Raw genomic sequence first — 19220 nt, 5'->3', positions numbered from 1 at the left:
GTTCTTAAAGAAACAAGACTATCATAAAAACTTTTTACGTGAAATAGAAAAGACAAGCATAGAAGGAAAAAGTGTAATCACTGACACAGACAAAGATTTAGTGGAAAAATCTATAGTAACGGATTATCTTACAGCAGTTTTACACTGTTAGAGCTGTATGGACTTCAGCGAAATTATTACTAGTTGACAGTGGGGTAGGTGGATCAGATTCAGGCCCAAAATGTATTCTTTGGCTAGATCTATGATGCCTGGAATTCTCTCAATGACTTGAACCAGAACTGGATAGATGCACCGTCATAACAAACCACAGAGGCTCTGACTACACTACAGAGCTTGCAGCCGACGGGAGAGAGCTCTCCTGTCGACCTAGTTACTCCAGCCCCTGTGAGCGTCAGGAGCTACGTCCACACTGGTGCTTAGGTCAGTGTAACTTACATCGCCCAAGGGGGTGGCTTATTCACACCCCTGAGTGACATAAGTTATCCTGACATAAGTGGTAGTGTGTACACAGTCTAAGCTCCTCAAAGCCTGTCTAATACTGAAATGTGACATTGAGACAAAAATACTGTGGATATTTGCACACTATCAGCTTGATTATGTCATTCTCTCTCTCTCCCTACAGTGTTACTAAAAAGATAATTGGATACTCTGTAATGTTCATATTTTGCTGTATTCTTCACTTTCACTTTCCCTTTCCAAAGCAAACCAATCATCTTTCCATTTACAGCTTTAGGCCCCAAGCCTGCAAGCTCTTGGGCACATGCTTAAGTTTTGTACCTGAGTGGTTCCACTGAGATCCTCATGCATAAAGTTTGGCACATGCATAAGTATTTGCAGAACTGACGCCTTACAGGAAATCAGAGATAAGGGGGTCTGATTCACCATTCTCTTGCTCCAGTTGCTTGCCATTTCATGGAGTTACAATTGGACTAACATAGTGGTGAATCAGTCCTGAGAACTGATGTGATGAATTAGGGGTTGCTTCTGCCAGCTGAAGCTAATGGGAGTTTTACCACTCAGTTCAATAGAAGCAGGATCGGTTTCACACTTTCACGTGTAATATTGAAAGAGGAGAGGCATCTACCTTTCATTTAAAATCAGAATACAGAACTCCACTTCTAATATGCCTCTCTGACACAGGCATCATAAATGCTAATCGCTGTGGCATTAATGAAGGGTCTGTACCTACTTTGGAGCGAGTCCATCTGGAAACATGGTGGTTTCCTGTTGTCCTTGTAGCTAGCACTGTAATAACAGTGGCTATTCTTTTATTTCCATAGGGGCAATGTGGCTGTGTTGAGGAGAAAAAAAGTCTGAGCAAAGGAGAAAACAATGACCATCTGAATACTGTACTTTTCAAACCTCCCTGTTCTTCAAAACAGGGTTGGTGTTCCCCAGCTCCCACTAGCTACACAGGGGTCCAATCTGAAAGCCCATGGAAGGACTCCATTTGACTTCCATTGGGTTTGACTCAGACCCCCAAAGGCCAAATATACCAAATTACCCATTATCCCCATGACATTTGTATAACTGAGGTTGGAATGGGTTTAATTTTTTGCTTTGCAATAGCACCTCGAGTTGTAATAATGGCTGAGCGCTCCCAAAGCTTGCCTTTGTAAAATGCCAAGTTCTGCCTTTCCAGTCTGCCAGCGTGACTGTACAGATCTCTCTTTAATCCCCAGTACTGAAAAAGTGACCATTCAACCCTTTGGGCCAAACGCTTTGCTTGTGTAAATCAGCATAGCTCTATTGAAGTCAAAGGAACCACTCTGGCTACAGCAGCTGAGGATCTGGCCCCAGTGATTTACCTGAAGAGGAAACAGCTGCCAAGGGCCCCAACCTGCAGAGCATGTCATCATATTACTAGCGAATGATCAAGTAAACTATGAAAAAATACATGGTGGGAGGGGAAAAAACAAATATTCCGCTGATGGGATGTTACTGACCGTTCAGAGCCAATGAAATGGGGCAGGAAGAATTTTTTTCGGCTTCCCTCTCTTCAAATAAATCACTGATAAAAACCGAGGATATTACAAAAGGATTGACATGTTACATGTTATACTGTAGCCTAAGCAGTTTTATGTTTTCTATGACAAATAATCTGAATTCAATCTCTTTTATCCATAATATGGTGCATTACTAAGCACAAGTCAATGCACATTATGCAAAGCTATCTATGTCCTATGCCAGTCTGCCTGTTCGGGACCTTAAAAAAAATTAAGAGTCAGATCTTCCACTGGTGTAAATCACCAGTTGAGGATCTAGCTCTACATCTCTAAAGGTATTTTTACAGCCTAATACTTAAAGACTATTCACAGGTACTAGGGTTGATTTGCTCCTTACCTGCAGTGATTTTACACCAGTATAAATTTACTTACTTTATTGGAGACAGGCCTGACTCAGACTGGTGCAAAGGAGATCAGAATCAAGCTCACAAGTATACTGAAACTATGACCAGATGGAACAGGGTAGAAATTTGGGAATTAAAAATAGTATTGCAAATCTAGATGGCCTTTAAATAGTTTGGTTTTGAATGGTGTAAACCAAACCTTGATCTCAGTAATGGCCCAAAGTCATGAACGGCATTTTATTCTCAACATCTTGGCTTTGCTCCTTGTCTTTCTTCATCATTACTTTCTAGTATCTTTTTATATTTTGGGGGCCTGATTTTTCAAGGCGTGGAAGGCTTCTCATAACCAAAGAGAGAGGGTGGGTTAGAACTCACAGAGCATGCTAAACAGGAACACTATGACCCTGAGCAGCAAGGCACTTAAGCACATGCTTAACTTTGAAAAAATCTGACATCAGTGGGATTTAAACGTGTTCTGAAAATTAATCATTTGCTTAACTGCTTTGCTGAATAGGGATGCTCTGCTGAACTGATTCTGATCTGACATCAGTTGTACCGTGGTGTACCTCCATTAACCTCAGCAGGGTTACACTGATTTATACCAATGTAAGAATGATCCGACTCAGATCATGGGTTAAAATCCTGGCCCTACTGGGAGTTTTGACATTAACTTCAAGAAAGCTCATATGCCCTATACGGTTGGAAAGTCAGGTGGGATTCTCCAATGCATCATTCATTTTCTCTCTCTTAACTTAAAAAGAATAAAGGTCAACATTTCTAAGCATACACTTAGGGCTGGTTTATTCACAAGCCTTCCCCCATTTAACTAAATCTGTTTCGTAAAACCAATTTAGCTATTTTTGGTGTGGGTCTGTGTGTGGACACTCTTATTTTGAAATAAAAGTGGCTGAAGTCTGTTTGTTACCAACTTCAGCTGAAAATGTTGGGGCAAATTTCATGCTGTTACCTCTTTGAAATTCTGGACTTTTTCCCTTAGCAAGAATTTGATGCATTTTTCTTTGCAGAAAACACCCCTCCACCTGCTCCATATTTCTAATGACCCCAAGAGAAATGTTCACAAAACGTGTTCACCCAAGCCTGTTCCATTACTGACTTTACTATCATTGCAATTGCATTCTTTCAAGTACGAACACAATATTTGCAGCTCCAACAACAAAATAAGACTCTGTCTTGATCAGCCATAGTTTTATTTATTTGTTTTTTTTTTCTCTGAATAAAGAAGGCCTAAAAAACAACCTGGGAGGTCCTTGTTCCAGTATGTACTCATGTATGAAAAAAATACTTTCTTACATATCCCTGTACATGCCTACAAAACTATACATTAATTTTGCTCACCTTTTCCAGGTCTATGTGACATGTTTCTACCGAAGATAGTTCTGTAACTGATGGTGTAAATGCATTGTGTGTATGTATTCTAAAGTTTAAATAGAATTGTACATATTGAATTGTAAATGAACTGTAAACAGCAATCTATATTTTCTTGAATATATTTTATAGCAGTATATATTTGTTAAATAAGCATTCTTGTATACTCCTCATTAACCTTTTTAATATTTTGTACAGCTAAGTTTATTAAATATTTTATGGATATGTTTTTCTGAAAATTTTTCGTCCTTCTGAGGATTTTTGCGTGTTGAAAAATGGAATATGTTTGGTTACGAACATCCTTCACTGGTCTAGTCATATCGCTAAAGCGTCTGCACTTCCTGGTTTATTTAGGATATTAAAAGAAAAAACAAATGCAGTGTAAAATTAACTACTTTTTCCTTTCTAATCCAAACTCTGTTCTGTATAAATCTGCAGAGTATGTGTCACATCCCTGCTGTCTGGTCTGCGACTAATAAGGGCCCACCTACTTTGGCTACTAGACAAGCAACTCCCAGAATCAATGGGAGCTTTTCCACTGACTTTAGTGGGAAGTGGCTCAGGGTCTCAAGGGATTACTCCTTTAGTTCAAACAGTAGATGGTTGTGCTGTGGTGCTGACTGTCACCTGTTCAACTCTGATGACCCATGTGAGGGTTCATCTTGTGTGCTCTGGGGGGTGTAGTTACACCCCATCTCTTATTCAGGGCAGATTGGAGAGCTCACGCTAGCCAGCTATGAGAAAGGGTGGCAAAAAAGGAGTTAACGGCCCAACTCCATTGTCTTTCAATGGGAGTTGGGCATCTAATGCTCTGAGGCACTTTGGAAAATCCCACCCTTGAACTGGACTCTACGCACCTGGATACTCCTCCCACTTACAGGAGTTTTCCACCAAAGTAACTCTTGTGATTTCCTTGCGGTTACTGTTGATTTACACAAGTGTCAGTGAAAATAAGGCCCTGAGAGTAAAAATGAGTTTTTCCCTGTCACCCATTACCAACCTTAGGCCAAGTCATGCTCTCACTGAAGGCTTGATCCTGCAAGGTGCCAATCACATTGACTCCTATGGAGCAAATGACCAAGTACGTCATTTAATTTAAGCATGAATAGTCCCCCTGGTATGAAGTTATGTGCCTAGATCTATTAGGCCCAGGATGACTATCACTTCACAGAAAGAAAAGGAGTACTTGTGGCATCTTAGAGACTAACCAATTTATTTGAGCATAAGCTTTCGTGAGCTACAGCTCACTTCATCGGATGCATACTGTGGAAAGTGTAGAAGATCTTTTTATATACACCCAAAGCATGAAAAATACCTCCCCCCACCCCACTCTCCTGCTGGTAATAGCTTATGTAAAGTGATCACTCTCCTTACAATGTGTATGATAATCAAGTTGGGCCATTTCCAGCACAAATTCAGGGTTTAACAAGAACGTCTGGGGGTGGTGGGGTAGGAAAAAACAAGGGGAAATAGGCTACCTTGCATAATGACTTAATAAAGGATCTACAACCTATCCTGAAGGATGACCCAACACTCTCACAAATCTTGGGAGACAGGCCAGTCCTTGCCTACAGACAGCCCACCAACCTGAAGCAAATACTCACCAGCAACCACATACCACACAACGGAACCACTAACCCAGGAACCTATCCTTGCAACAAAGCCCGTTGCCAACTGTGCCCACATATCTATTCAGGGGACACCATCACAGGGCCTAATAACACCAGCCACACTATCAGAGGCTCGTTCACCTGCACATCCACCAATGTGAAATATGCCATCATGTGCCAGCAATGCCCCTCTGCCATGTACATTGGTCAAACTGGACAGTCTCTACGTAAAAGAATAAATGGACACAAATCAGATGTCAAGAATTATAACCTTCATAAACCAGTCAGAGAACACTTCAATCTCTCTGGTCACATGATTACAGACATGAAAGTTGCGATATTACAACAAAAAAACTTCAAATCCAGACTCCAGCGAGAAACTGTTGAATTGGAATTCATTTGCAAATTTGATACAATTAATTTAGGCTTGAATAGAGACTGGGAGTGGCTAAGTCATTATGCAAGGTAGCCTATTTCCCCTTGTTTCCCCCCCCCCCCAGACGTTCTTGTTAAACCCTGGATTTGTGCTGGAAATGGCCCACCTTGATTATCATACACATTGCAAGGAGAAAAGGAGTACTTGTGGCACCTTAGAGACTAATCAATTTATTTGAGCATAAGCTTTCGTGAGCTACAGCTCACTTCATCGAAAGCTTATGCTCAAATAAATTGGTTAGTCTCTAAGGTGCCACAAGTACTTCTTTTCTTTTTGCGAATACAGACTAACACGGCTGTTACTCTGAAACCTGTCATTGTAAGGAGAGTGGTCACTTTAGATAAGCTATTACCAGCAGGAGAGTGGGTTTGTGTGTGTGTGTGGGGAGGGGGAGGGGGGTGAGAAAACCTGGATTTGTGCTGGAAATGGCCCAACTTGATTATCATACACATTATAAGGAGAGTGATCACTTTAGATAAGCTATTACCAGCAGGAGAGTGGGGTGGGAGGAGGTATTTTTTCATGCTTTGTGTGTATATAGAAAGATCTTCTACACTTTCCATAGTATGCTTCCGATGAAGTGGGCTGTAGCTCACGAAAGCTTATGCTCAAATAAATTGGTTAGTCTCTAAGGTGCCACAAGTCCTCCTTTTCTTTTTGCGAATACAGACTAACACGGCTGCTACTCTGAAACCTATCACTTCACAGTATCAAACCTTAACACCTGTTAAAGTAGGAAAGGGGAAAGAAAGAAATGTTTTTACGGCTGATTGACAAAAGCAACTCTCTGAGACTGCTCAGAGTCTAGTAATGTTAGTAGCTGTCCCAAAGGAGGGGGCAGAGTGCAGGTGACACAGTAAAAAGTGACTGACAACTGCATCCATCACATAGCTCTGCAATTTATTTTTCACACATACAATGCCAATGATATCCAGGTGACAAATATGCATGATTTAAATATCTGATCAAAACAAACTGAATTTGAAAATGTTGATGAAATTTTGAATTCAAAATTTGGAGGAAAAAAAGGAAACATTTTGGAAAAAAAAATAATGAATTGCTTTGGGATTTTTTTGACCAGCTCTAGTGATAGTTGGTAGACATTAGATCACATGGTATTTAGGCAGCAAATTTTGTATTAAGTAATTTGTATAACTAAGCATCCTTTGGTTTTTGGTCTTCCTTCATTATTTCTTCTTTCTTCATTTTTATTTTTTGAAAAGTCAGCCTCCTTTTATACATAATAAAAAAGCTATTTTGGTAAAGCTCTTTAAAAAATCCTTTTTAGGTTAACTTTTAATGTCAAGGGATGCATGAATTAGGAAAGGTTTTTGTAGGATTTCTTTCCGTTTATGGGGACTACATTCATTAAGGGATTGTCCAATATCTATGGGAGAATCTTTGCTGCATGTGTTTTCACTGGGACATTTGTATTTGGTGAAACAGTCACATAAACACAATTGCCAGAAAAATCAAGGTGTAGAGAATGAATTGTTCTAACCTGTGTTCATAAGATGACCACCAGCTAAGTGATTTACACAAGATGAAAGAGTGGTGTATGACTAAGAATGCCCCCTGTTAGAACTCTACCATCTACAATATTGTAAGCGTGTTTATCTGGAGAAGGCACATTTGGGAGCATGGAAAAATCCTGAAAGGCATCAGATACGTGTTTCATTCACAACAGACCAACATCACTTTTCAAAGCCAGAGAGAAACATATGCAGATCAGACACTAGAAGTTTGCCTGAAGTATTTAACTCTTACAATGCTGGCATTTTCCAGACTGCAGCTAATTTTAATGGGCTTTGGATCAGGCTCTTATACCCATCTAGAGACTTACCTGGAGTGTTTCCTGTCAGACCCCATGCAGCTCTATATATTTTAGTAAACTCCAAGAGATATTTGGGGAGATGATTTGGGAGTGCTTTTGTACAAAGCACAGCATAGGAGGTACGGCTCAGTCTATGTTCACTAGTTAAATATTACCTGGGCATTGTTTCATTTATGCAAGTACTTCAATTTTCTCTCCCACAAAGTGGAAATTTCCAAAGGAATGTCGCTGTGTTTGGCTCTGTCCTGTTTTGGAAATTGCCTGGTGCAAGCCCATAGGGTTATGATAACAGAAGGAAACCCCCATCTGGTGAGCCACATCACTTGTTTTCCTTTTCTCTTAAAATCTTCACTCATGTCTGCTGTAAGTTAGAGATAAGAAAGATTAGCATGTAAAAGGACTTTTACACGGTGCCACCTATCCTGGGCCCCACTTCAGGAAAGCACTTAAGCACATGTGTAACTTTAAGCACTTGAATGATCCCATTGACTTCCAGGGGGCTATTCATATGCTTAAAGTTAGGCACATGCTTAAGTGATTTGCTGTATTGGGTCGTTGACCAAGAATCTGCACTGGAAATCCCTCTGACTTTCACACTTGTCTGATCTCTTATGTGTAGACTCACCTGTTTTGCTAGTGAAAAGGGACCCATACAGAAGGAACAACAGATAAAGTAAACATTTATATAAGACAGCCCAAACGGTGAACATTATTCCTCCTAATAACAAGCGTAGTTGGCACAAAAACACGGTTGGCAATTTTAAAAGGTTTCTCCCTTCAATAAAAATGAGAAACTGAGCACTGGCATTGGGAATGCCTCTACTCCCCCTCCCCCTGCCAAACTCCATTCCATGTGGCCTGCATACGGAAGGATTTTTGTGAAGATTGGGTATAGTGTAGTGTATTTGAGAGGTTGGGGGCTTTAAAGGACGTTAGATTGAGATTTTAGTGAATCGGAAAAACAAGGGGCATTCCCCAGCTGTCATTTACACTCTGAGTTTCTTCACAGAGGGTAGTGGAGAACTTTTCAGCAAGGATTTGAACAACAAACCTCACACTGAAAAATGAGTCATGTTTTAAACAACATGCTATATTTATTAGCCTCTGCAAACTGGTAGGAAACCACAGCACAATTATTTTCTTGCAAGTACTTTTGTGCAATATACGAAATGGAAAAATCCAGTTCACTTAGCATCAGCTTGAACACTTGAAAATAATCTCTAATTGAGACTCTCTCAGGGCAAAGGCAGTGGCTTTTTCTTACTGTGTCCCACTTGTGCACGAGCATTGTCCTGTTTCATAACTTCTGCGTGATGCTGCCCTGAGCAACAATCACTTCTGGCAAGTGGATTGTATTTACTGCTGCTACAGTTTTTGCTTTTACCAAAATCCCATCAGTTGTTCTAGCAATAGATGCTGCTTTTAATGGTGCCTGGTCACTCGCAAACTCTCCCTGGATTCTTATTTTGTCTAAACGCTGAGAAAGAGAACGGTTTGCTGAGAGCGAAGAGCCCCAGAACCTCACTGTAACTGTGAGCCTGAGTGTGACCTGTGACACTGAGAGTAACACGACAGTCTCCTGGGTCCAGCAGGTTTACACAAATCCAATAATGTTTTGAGCAACTGTGCTAACAATAAAACTTTATCTCTTGTTCAGAGTGTTTGTTCACAGGCTAGCTAGGCTTTGGGGGCGGAACCTCACTAAACCACAGACCCTATAACTCATACAAAGAGGTGGTTTCGGCAGCAAAGATTAAATAGTTTAGGTGATTCAGGAGCTTAAATCCATTGATGTTCACTGAGATGTAGACTCCTATGTGCCTAAGTCACTTCTAAAAATGGGACTTCGGCTCCTAAGTCAGGTAGTAGTTTTTGAAAATTCTGCAGGCACTAGGTTATGAAGTAGGATAATTAAAACCAAATAATTGATGTCAAAATACAAGCAAGTACATTTTGCTAGAAATGTTTGTACTTTTCTCACTGTGTTTGCTCACTTGCTCCAAAAGACCGCAACTGAGCAAAACACTTATCTTGAGTTTAACGTTAGATATGCAACATCTCCTACTTACTCAGCAAAGCACTTAAGCATCAGCTGAAGTCCCATTGAAGTCAATGGGGCTATTGACGAGTGAAACATGAGCTTTAGTGCTTGATTGGATCAGGGCCTAATTCACAAAATTAATTAATTTACAATTGGTCACCAGTCATTACTGCAAATTAGCAAGGTTTTACTGTATTCTTACAGTAAACTGGCATGTTTGGCCCATGGTCTCTTTTGAAGTTCTGTGCTTTGGATCTTGGCTAACCCCTTAGCACCAGAAGAGTTGGATTTTCCTGGTGAAAAGCCTGTTGCACTCAGCGTGAAAAGAATAATATTTCTCATACTGCAGATGAGATCTGTCAGCACAGTACATAGAGCTTGATTTTCAGAGGTGCTGATTAGTTCCCATCGGCTTCAACAAGAGGTGCGGGGCGGAGTGGGGGGGGGTGGGTCAGCACTTCTGACAACTAGGCCCCTTCTTGTTAGCACTGAACAGAGTAGCATATTTCTAGACTTCAACCATGCGGAATCAGCTCCCAAGAGGAAGGAATTGATTGATTCATAAAATTCTCATTAGCCTTAGAGCAAACAGATTTAATAAAGTCATAAGGGATTATTTAGCAGCAGATCTGGCTGTTACTGACCATCTCTACCCACATGATAGGTCTCAGTGCATTCAGTGCGATTTACTATCATTGTTTAACAGGGCACAAGAGAGGAACAATATAAAAAGAACACACAAAGTTCATGTATTGTGAAGTCAGTTCCCCATCTTCTGTATATGAATAATACACTGTGAACAAGAGTACACCATAGGTTTTCAGTTTCCAGGCTTCAATGGTTGCTTGTAGTCTCTTATTACTGCAAGATTTTCTACCTCTGGAAGGACCACTTAACACAGCCGAATGTTTACAAACTGATTCCATACCCAGCTATTCAATTCAAGGAACTGCAAGGAATGAACAGTTTATTCAATCATATCAACAGGTAATTACAGAAGAATCTACTGAACTCAGTGCTGACATTTGTTGCTAACATACATATATATGCTTCACCCTGCACATGAGTTCAGAAGCCGTAGCAGAAAGAACATCTAAAATGACTGCATATCAGCATCTGGGGGCTGTTTCACCGCACATAACTGTAGATTTCAAAACTGAGCACAGTGATTTTTGTTGTTGCAGTTGTTATGACCATATAAGGCAACAACATATATTCTATTGCCACTATGGTCCTGCTGAGGGAAGGCAGCTTCTATGAGCTTGTAATAACCACGACCAGGTTAGTTTCACAGAACAGTCTGGGACAATTGCCTCACACACATTCATCTTATGCCACCACAGATTGCCTAACATTTCAACCTTAAGCATCATCTTCTGTTTCATTAACATCATCCACAAACATCATCCACAAATTCATTGGTGTACCAGCTGTTTTACAATCCTGGAGTTCTGAAGACAAGTCCACAAAAACCTGGAAATTGGATTCCGCTACAGTTTGCCTTTAAATACCAGAAAGTAACAAAGGAACTTAAACAGAAATGACCGTGTGCGTAACCATATAAAGGAACAGCAAGAAGAGAATTATGGGGTTATCCAGTCTGACCTCCTGCATCATACAGGACTTCTCTATCATCTCCCATAGTGCCTTATTTAAATTCTTAATGGATCATACAAGTCAGAGATGAAAAAGACATATTAGGTCATTATCTCCCTGCCAGGAAAGGACTGCTCCTTACGCTATATTATCAAGTGCTTTTTCTATTTTTAAGTGTCTCTGGGGATTGGGCTTATATCTTTTCCTTTGAGAGACTATTTCACAATCTCACTGTTAAGACGTTTTTCCTGATTCCACTTGTCTCTCTTGGCAATTTCTGCTCCCAATGCCTATAGAGTTTTCATTCTTAGCTTTGAGTCATTTTCACAAATGACAGATTTTTTTTTTTGCACTGTTTGCAATCTAGATTGAAGTGAAATAAAAGGGCGAAGGAGTGCGCATGATGATGATGAAGTGTATTTATTAGTAATGTATTAGAGTAAGGACCAGATCCTCAGCTGGTACAAACTGATGGAGCTATGCATATTTACACCAGCTGAGGATTTGGCCCTATATGTTTTAAAATGGTTCATGAAATTTCATATGCACATCCAGTTGCGACAGAAATGTTGGCCATTTTCTTATTGCGAATTCATTCAACTTGAGCATTTGGGTCAAAAGTTTTAATCTTGCATCCCTCTAGACTTAGGGACTTAAATCTATATTTAGGCACATGACAAAAGTGGCTTGATTTTTTAAAGACGCTGAACACATGCAGTTCCCATTGACTGCAGTGGGTGTGCAGTACCTCTGAGAACCACGCCACTTATGTAAGTGGATGAATATAGATTTAGGTATTTAACTTGAGACATTCCACTTTGACACTTCTGACCTTGGGCCTGTCCTTTTTCTGCTCTCATTTTGAACTTCTAGCTCTTCTAGCACTTACCAGCCATGTGTCCAGAGAGAGGTCTTGGTGGTTCTCATACCAATTTGTGGACAGTACTATCAGCTGATAAATATTTCATACTCTGCAAAGTCCTGCTCTATATTTGATAGAATCCCTGAAATGCCTTGTAGAGCACTGCTGGAACAGCATGGGGATCCAAAATTATTGTGTGGATGGAGCTATACTTTAGACCAGTCAGTGGGACTTTATCCTTCTGTAAGATGTCTCAGTAGAAAACAAGCCATAATCTATAACGCACAAAAAAATTAGGGTCAGAATCTGAAAGAGAATTACACATTCACCAAAGGGTAACTTTTTTTTCCTTGTCATTATTCACTGAATGAGTGTTTATAATCTGGTCAGAATGTCTTGTACCCAGTCTGTAATCATGGCCGCCATCTCTCTGCTGGCATCTAGGACAAAAGCATGGCGGATTCCCTTCTCACAGAGCCGAATGTCCCCATCTGGAAAATCCATCCTGATCTCTTCAAAATACTGTTGTGGGCACCAGTTGTCTGCAACTCCATAATAAAAAATCAGCTAGAAATCAAAGCATAGAGAAAACATTCATTTGAAAAGGGAAGGGGGGAGCAATAGTCAAATAAAAGAGCAATACAGAATCCTAGAACTTAGGGGAAGTGGCATGATCCAGCAGTCCTGCTACTAATCATGATAAAATCACTTCACTTCGCTATGCCTGTTTCCCCATCTGCAAAACTAGGGATGATGATACTTTGTAAAGTGTTGTGAAATCAAGTGGACGAGTGCTCAGTAAGGGAGAGGATTTTCTTTATTATTTGAGATTGAAAACCCTGTTAAACCCGCTAGATCATCAAGTCCATGCCTCACCAGGGCAGACTGTAGGCTTCTTAACAGCATCTAGTTAGCGTTTTCTACGTTATTAAGGGAGAGTTTTCCAATGATTCTGTCTAGTAAGAAATGACCAGTTAGGTTGGGACTGGATACACATATTAAATATTCTTTAACACTACTGTATATAAAGAAAAATTAAATCTAAAGGCCAGATCCTCCGCTGGCACAGCTCCATTGAAATCAATTTACACCAGCTCAGGATCTGGCTTGATACAATTTACATATAAACATACCACCTTCTTTCTCCCATACACCAAGAAAGATGTTGAACCACCAGAAATGTTGTTCCAGTCATCACATTGGTGATGAAAGCAAAATGACCGCTAATCAGACACTGTACAGGTTCTTCATTATTTAAAAGGAAGTGTAAGAAGGAAAAGGAATTAAAAAAGGCCTATTTTTTCATCCTACCATTTTATATTTAAATATACAGTGGGATCATCAAAGGACAATGTCCACAAGTCAACAACTACGACATGTTACCAGAGGTAGATGCTTATACATTTGGTAGAGAAAATGAGCTACACTCTGTTAGGAAAATAAAAATGGCAGCCCCCATTATTTTATCCTCCTGTCTTCTCTTTGTGCTCTTAACGGAGGGAACTACGAGGATGGATTCTAAAAAAATACCGGAGCTGATCTAGAAAAGCTCGATTGCCGGGATTCTTTGCTAAAATGCTTCAGCAACTGTCAAGATGCCGTTATCCAACCTCTGCTGCAACTGTCAGGGCAACTGCATATGGAAAGAACTGACCAGAAAAGTTCCCCCAATTATGAGATCTCTAGCAGAAGAAAACAGTTGGTTAGACTTTTCTGGGTCCCATCACTCACTCATGCTGCAACAGCTACATACCAAAAACATCAACGTAATTTAAGTCCTGAATAGCAAACACCGAGGCCCGTGCAATTTCAGTTGCACGAGTTATCCCTTTACAGGATCGAGCCTTAGAAAGCATTACATTTTTAAAGTGTACAGTAAGACAACACTAAAATGGCAGGGTCTGTTCATCACTTACCTAGCCCAATATGGATGGGAAAAAAAATAGGTATATTGGATTCAATCTCACTTAATCTGCATGTTAAGCACACCAGACTGTTGTGTAGCAACCAGTTGTGTGTCTGGAGTTAATTCATTTCTAGCTTAGAAGTTTCTGCTTATAGAGGTCCAGAAATCAAAGAATGTATCCTATTCTATTTAATTTAGGTATTTAGAGGGTACCAATCACTGTACTGCACAGGTACTGGCATATCTCTGTGTGGTACATATATACTGACTTGGCAGCTCATCCCAGCTGCCTTGCAGCCCAGGGTTTTACCTAAAATGACAGGAGATTTTGCTTTTAGCTACTATGCGTTGCTGGTAAACACTACCTCATCATCATCATCCAGTTGGAACTAGACCTTGTAATTGGTGCAAACCATGCTACATGTTGTCTGTCTATTTTATCTACTTATTCCATACCTATTATCATAGTATCTGAGCACCTCAAAATCTTTAAGGTATTTATCTTCATAACACCCCTGTGAGGTATTATCCCCATTTACCGATGGGTAACCTAGGCTAAGAGATGGTAAATGAGTCGTCCAAGGTCACACAGGATGTCTCTGGCAGAGCAGGAATCTGAAGCCAGGGCTCCGAAGTCCAAAGTTAATGCCGTAACCAATGGACCATCTTCCGCTCTACCAGGAAAGTGAAAATGTCTCTTTCTTAGAAATAATTTCATAACTCTTCTGGTAATGTCTCAAATTTTCATAACCAGCTTTTTGAAGGGGTTATGGACGGCAAAGTCGTAAGATTTTGAAAATGTGCAAGAATGGGTCCAAAAATGATGCTTTGTGCTAAAATGCCTCAATGCAAGTACGAAAAATATGCTGATTTCTCAATGGGTCACATGTACAGCTTGGTCCAATTACATTAATTACATTTGTTGCATATTTCATTTCTGAGCTTCAGCGCATAACTGAGCAACACAAACAAATCAGGAGACAAACAAGATTGTTTTTAATCACAAAAAAGCTTCAATTGTTTTAATTTTAAACCATTCTGCAACAATTTGAAGTAGAAATAAATGCACCTCATTGTATACTGGAGTAGAGGTGGGCAAGGGGCCAAAATTTCATTATGGATGACATTTTACAAAATGTTACATGTTTGTGTCTCATTTGTTTTTCTGACATTGAAGCTCACCAACTCAATTTTTGGATACAGTGGAATACTGGCTGTATCAGAACGGTATGTCTTTAGTGGACACATAACTAATACAAGTTATACATCTCGGCGCACACGACATGTGTTTAACATAAACACAACTTAGCAACTGAACACAGAGTCTCGCAATGGGCAGTGTTATGTAATCTTAATAATAGGTGGGATTAGCAGCCATGCCACTTTAATATAAATAAAACTTATATTCACATATATTCTAATTAGAAATTCCTGAACTTTGTTAGAATCCAACTTTGTTTTCTGATAGTCAGTTCTGCTACCTGCATCCAGGTGTTGAATGGATTGTGCCATACAATCTAAAATGTGGGTCACAATTAGGGGGCGAGATTTTCAAAGGCATACATGGAATTAAGGCACCAACAAAAGTCAATGGGGGGTCGGTATCTAACTGTCATTTTCAGCTTTGAAATTCTCTCCGTAAAGGGTAAAACAGTGGAACTCTTCACCTACACACTACATGGCCAAGAAAACTGTAGATGAACTTTGCCATTAATCCCAACTCATTCAAACCTTATTTAAACAACAATAGTTTTCTCCGCAATTCAAACTTGCCCTCCTTTTAAGATCAATCGCCTGGCTCTGGCCCACTTTGTGGCCTTTTACTCCTTTCCCCAATTCTTTTGCCTATCGGGCCTGCTGCTACTCTGTCCCTCCATACAATTTGGTGACTGTTTGAGAATGAACATTCTCCATTGCAGCAGCTAGCACTTTATGGAAAAGACTTTCTTTACCTCCAGGCTGCATACAGTAAAACCTGCCAAGAGCGACACTTCATGGGAGTTAGCAAAAGTGGTGACTTGTAAGAGGTGGTCTCTCTTCAAAGGTCTGCTGTAAAACGGGCACTTTTACGATGTAGAAAAAGGCTACTATTGTTACCCATGTTTCATGTTTAATTTGAATCGCCTTCTGAATGAAGATTACATATAGTATACAATACAGTACTGTACTGTATTTGAAATCTCTTGGTGGGTTTATTAATACAGTAGTACAGCAGAGTATACAAAAGTACACAGCATTTCTCAAATTGGGGGTCCAGACCCAAAAGGGGGTGGTAAGGCTATTGTAGGGGGTTTGTGGTATCGCCACCCTTCTGTGCTGCCTTCAGAGCTGGGCGGCTGCAGAGCAGGGGCTGCTGGCCGGGTGCCCAGCTCTGAAGGCCGCACCAGTGCCAGCAGCAGCAGCAAAGAAGGGTGGCAATACCATGGCAGTGGTACTGCCTTCAGAGCTGGGCATCCAGCCAGCAACTGCTGCTCTCTGTTCTGCATTCAAAGCTGGGTGGCCAGAGAGCAGCAGCTGCTAGCCAAGCACCTAGCTCTGAAGGCAATGCCGCCGTCAGCGGCAGCATAGAAGTACGGAAGATTGTTCCTCCTACAGGTGTGTTATTACAGAAGGGAGTAAGGAAATGTGGTTAGTAGTCACAGATGATAGGTTGTTACTCTTCACAGATTCTTCACAGTTAAATTATAGGGGGAAAATGTTCCATGGCCTCTGCAAGTAGTCACTCATGACAGGTGGTCTCTTTTCAGAGGTGGTCGCTAAGACAGGTTTTACTGCATTTACATTAAGTAGCTCTGTAATTAATGAAACATAAGTAGCTGGAGGCACATGGACTCTTCTTCATCAAGAGTGGGGAACGTTGGCCTTCAGTATGCTATTTGTGTAACTGGGAATCTGTAAAATACATCTTTTCCTCTGGCCCATGTGTGGCTGTAGAGTTGACCTGAGTCAGTACAATCACTATACCATTATGAGTACACTATTGCTAACCCAAGCATTCAAAAAACATGAGTCAGGCCCCAATAGTCACAAGACTGGCTTAAAAAAATCATGAGATTTAAGGGGAAAAACAATACATTTGGGATTCTTATTATTTTCCTTCTGGTCTTGGAACATGTAGGATTCCCATTTTGTAGCTGACACCATGAGAGCTAGAAACGTACTTTGTGAGAGCTGGTAATCTTGTGGGTAAGGCATTTTAGCTTATGTGATCCCTCATGAGAGGCACCTGTTGCTTGTGAATGAACAAAGTGGTCTGTTTTTTCTCAGAATTTCTCTACACAGACAGACTTAAGATTTTAACTGTGTATTTCAATATTTTTAAGTTTTGGGGGTTAAGTTTAATCTTAATGCTGAATTTTTTGAGTTTCATATAGTAGTAACTACAATGTTCTTGTAAGTTGTTTTACTCTGAAGTTATTATAAGTATTTTTAACTTTAACTCCTTAAATGTTGTCTGCATACAGTATTATCAGCTCCTCTGCCAGACCCGGCACAATGATAGCAGCTGCTGTGTAAACACGAGGAGAATCTGAGATTGATATCAACAGGATGTTTACATTTTAAAGAGTTTCTAAGAAAACAGTAAAGATTTCCTGCAGTCGACTCTATTGGCATTTATTTTAGTATGTATGACAGTTCAAAAAAAGTATTAATGATTGAGGGTGGAATTTCCTTATGGCTCTCATAGGTCAATACCGAAAACAAACAAACAAACAAAAATAGTTAAAAATATCCATTGGGTTAAGCACAATTTCCTTTATCTTTTTGGAATTCGGTACACAACACAGGGTACAACTTTAGACCCCTGCTCCTGGGGCAAGCACAACTCCAACCGATGGCACAGAACAAAGGACTGGCGCTGAGTTGATATAAACTGGTTGCACACGTGCCACTGCAATCAAGCTAGTATCAGTATCCTCACTGAAAAATCCTGATGTCAGAAATGCTAACTCTATTATTACGCCCGCATGAATTCACCGGATAAGGCAGCAGCGTTCCTCCCTGAAGGGTCGCGCCACAGTAACGAGTCAATAGTCTAATTTGCTCTTGGGTGGAACTTGGTTTAAAAGACTTCAGGCCAGGATTCATTTTTGTCTCCGTCAAGATGTGTAAAAACTGATTTGTGGAAGTGCCTCCTTCTCCTGCCAAGAGCATAATGTAAATGAGACAGAAATGGATTGGTCTGGGATGCTCTTTTCCAGTTTTGGATTTGCCTCAGCAGTGCCTTGGCTTCACCAATCCGTTTCTGGGTGGAATTCAAAGTGTTGGCTTTAACGTATAATACTCGAAACGCTTTGGGACCTGGTTCTTTGAGACATCGCCTCTCTCCCCCTGCGGTATTGCTGCAGTCGAGATCAACGGGTGTGATGGCAAAGCCTTTGGACCTTGCTCCCTAGCTAGCTTTGCCAGACCCCAGATTTGTTCACTTCCCAGGCACACTGTAAAGCAATTTTTGTTTGTTTGCTGCGACTTTGCAAATGGGCGGGTTGTCGATCTGCAGAGCAGGACATTATTTTTAATAGTTACTTGTCTGGCTTGTGGTAATGTTGTAAGGGGACAGGTCAATTAAGATCTTAATTATTTGTATGGGTTTAAAAAAAAAACAACATTAAGGAAAGCGCGAGGGTTTGTGAAACCTAAGTAAATAAAATCAGCTTCTCTGTAAAAACTGAGAGCTGAAAGGCAACTGAAACCCAGCTTTCAATGTGAGGAAGGTGCTGAGTTCTGAAAAGTGGGTTCTGTACAAGTTGGCTACATGATTCTGTAGGCCGTGTGTTTCCTCTGCATTCTGCGATATGTTTCATGCTACGGAATACACTGCATATAGTAGACTCCTTGGTGTTCATGCCTAATCCCCACCAGGGTTTATGGAAAGTATATGTCTGGACAACAGGGAAGTTTGTTCACTCTCTCTTTGCTTCAGTGCAACCTCATGCAAAAATATCTGTTAATAATGCTAAAGGCAGCTATGCATGTGGACCAAAGATTACACAGAGAACTATTTACTTACAGTGCCTGAGACTCAAAGACTATGGGGTAAAAATATGCTTTTAATAAAGGATGTATAGGATTTGTTCATAAATAACAGCCCTTTACATAATACAGATTATTTGTAAAATCTTAATTAAAGTGCTTTGCAATATATATTTAGCCATGTCAGTAACGTGCAATCTCATACGGAAAGTCTGGCTAAACATC

The 19220-nt window shown here is 40.3% G+C and overlaps 1 protein-coding gene across 10 annotated transcripts in view; it reads right to left on the bottom strand.

Annotated features, from left to right (window-relative positions):
- Nucleotides 1-19220, bottom strand: part of LDAH (lipid droplet associated hydrolase) — a 186414-nt gene that overhangs the window by 6907 nt on the left and 160287 nt on the right. For 5 of the 10 annotated variants that reach the window (XM_077812470.1, XM_077812469.1, XM_077812472.1 and 2 more), the window contains one exon: nucleotides 10171-12682. The exons of 1 other annotated variant lie outside the window; for it this stretch is intronic. In XM_077812470.1, coding sequence (XP_077668596.1) covers nucleotides 12491-12682 — 192 coding nt within the window. In that variant the 3' untranslated portion in view covers nucleotides 10171-12490. Of the gene's footprint in view, nucleotides 1-6681; nucleotides 7978-10170; nucleotides 12683-19220 lie in introns of those variants that run through there. 4 more of the 10 variants (XM_077812471.1, XM_077812478.1, XM_077812474.1 and 1 more) reach the window with 4 other exon arrangements.

Source organism: Eretmochelys imbricata, chromosome 3, assembly GCF_965152235.1.
Source record: "Eretmochelys imbricata isolate rEreImb1 chromosome 3, rEreImb1.hap1, whole genome shotgun sequence".
In the NCBI taxonomy this organism is placed as follows: domain Eukaryota; kingdom Metazoa; phylum Chordata; order Testudines; family Cheloniidae; genus Eretmochelys; species Eretmochelys imbricata.
The sequence above is the reverse complement of the archived record's forward strand: the minus strand, read 5'-3'. Positions and strand labels throughout refer to the sequence as shown.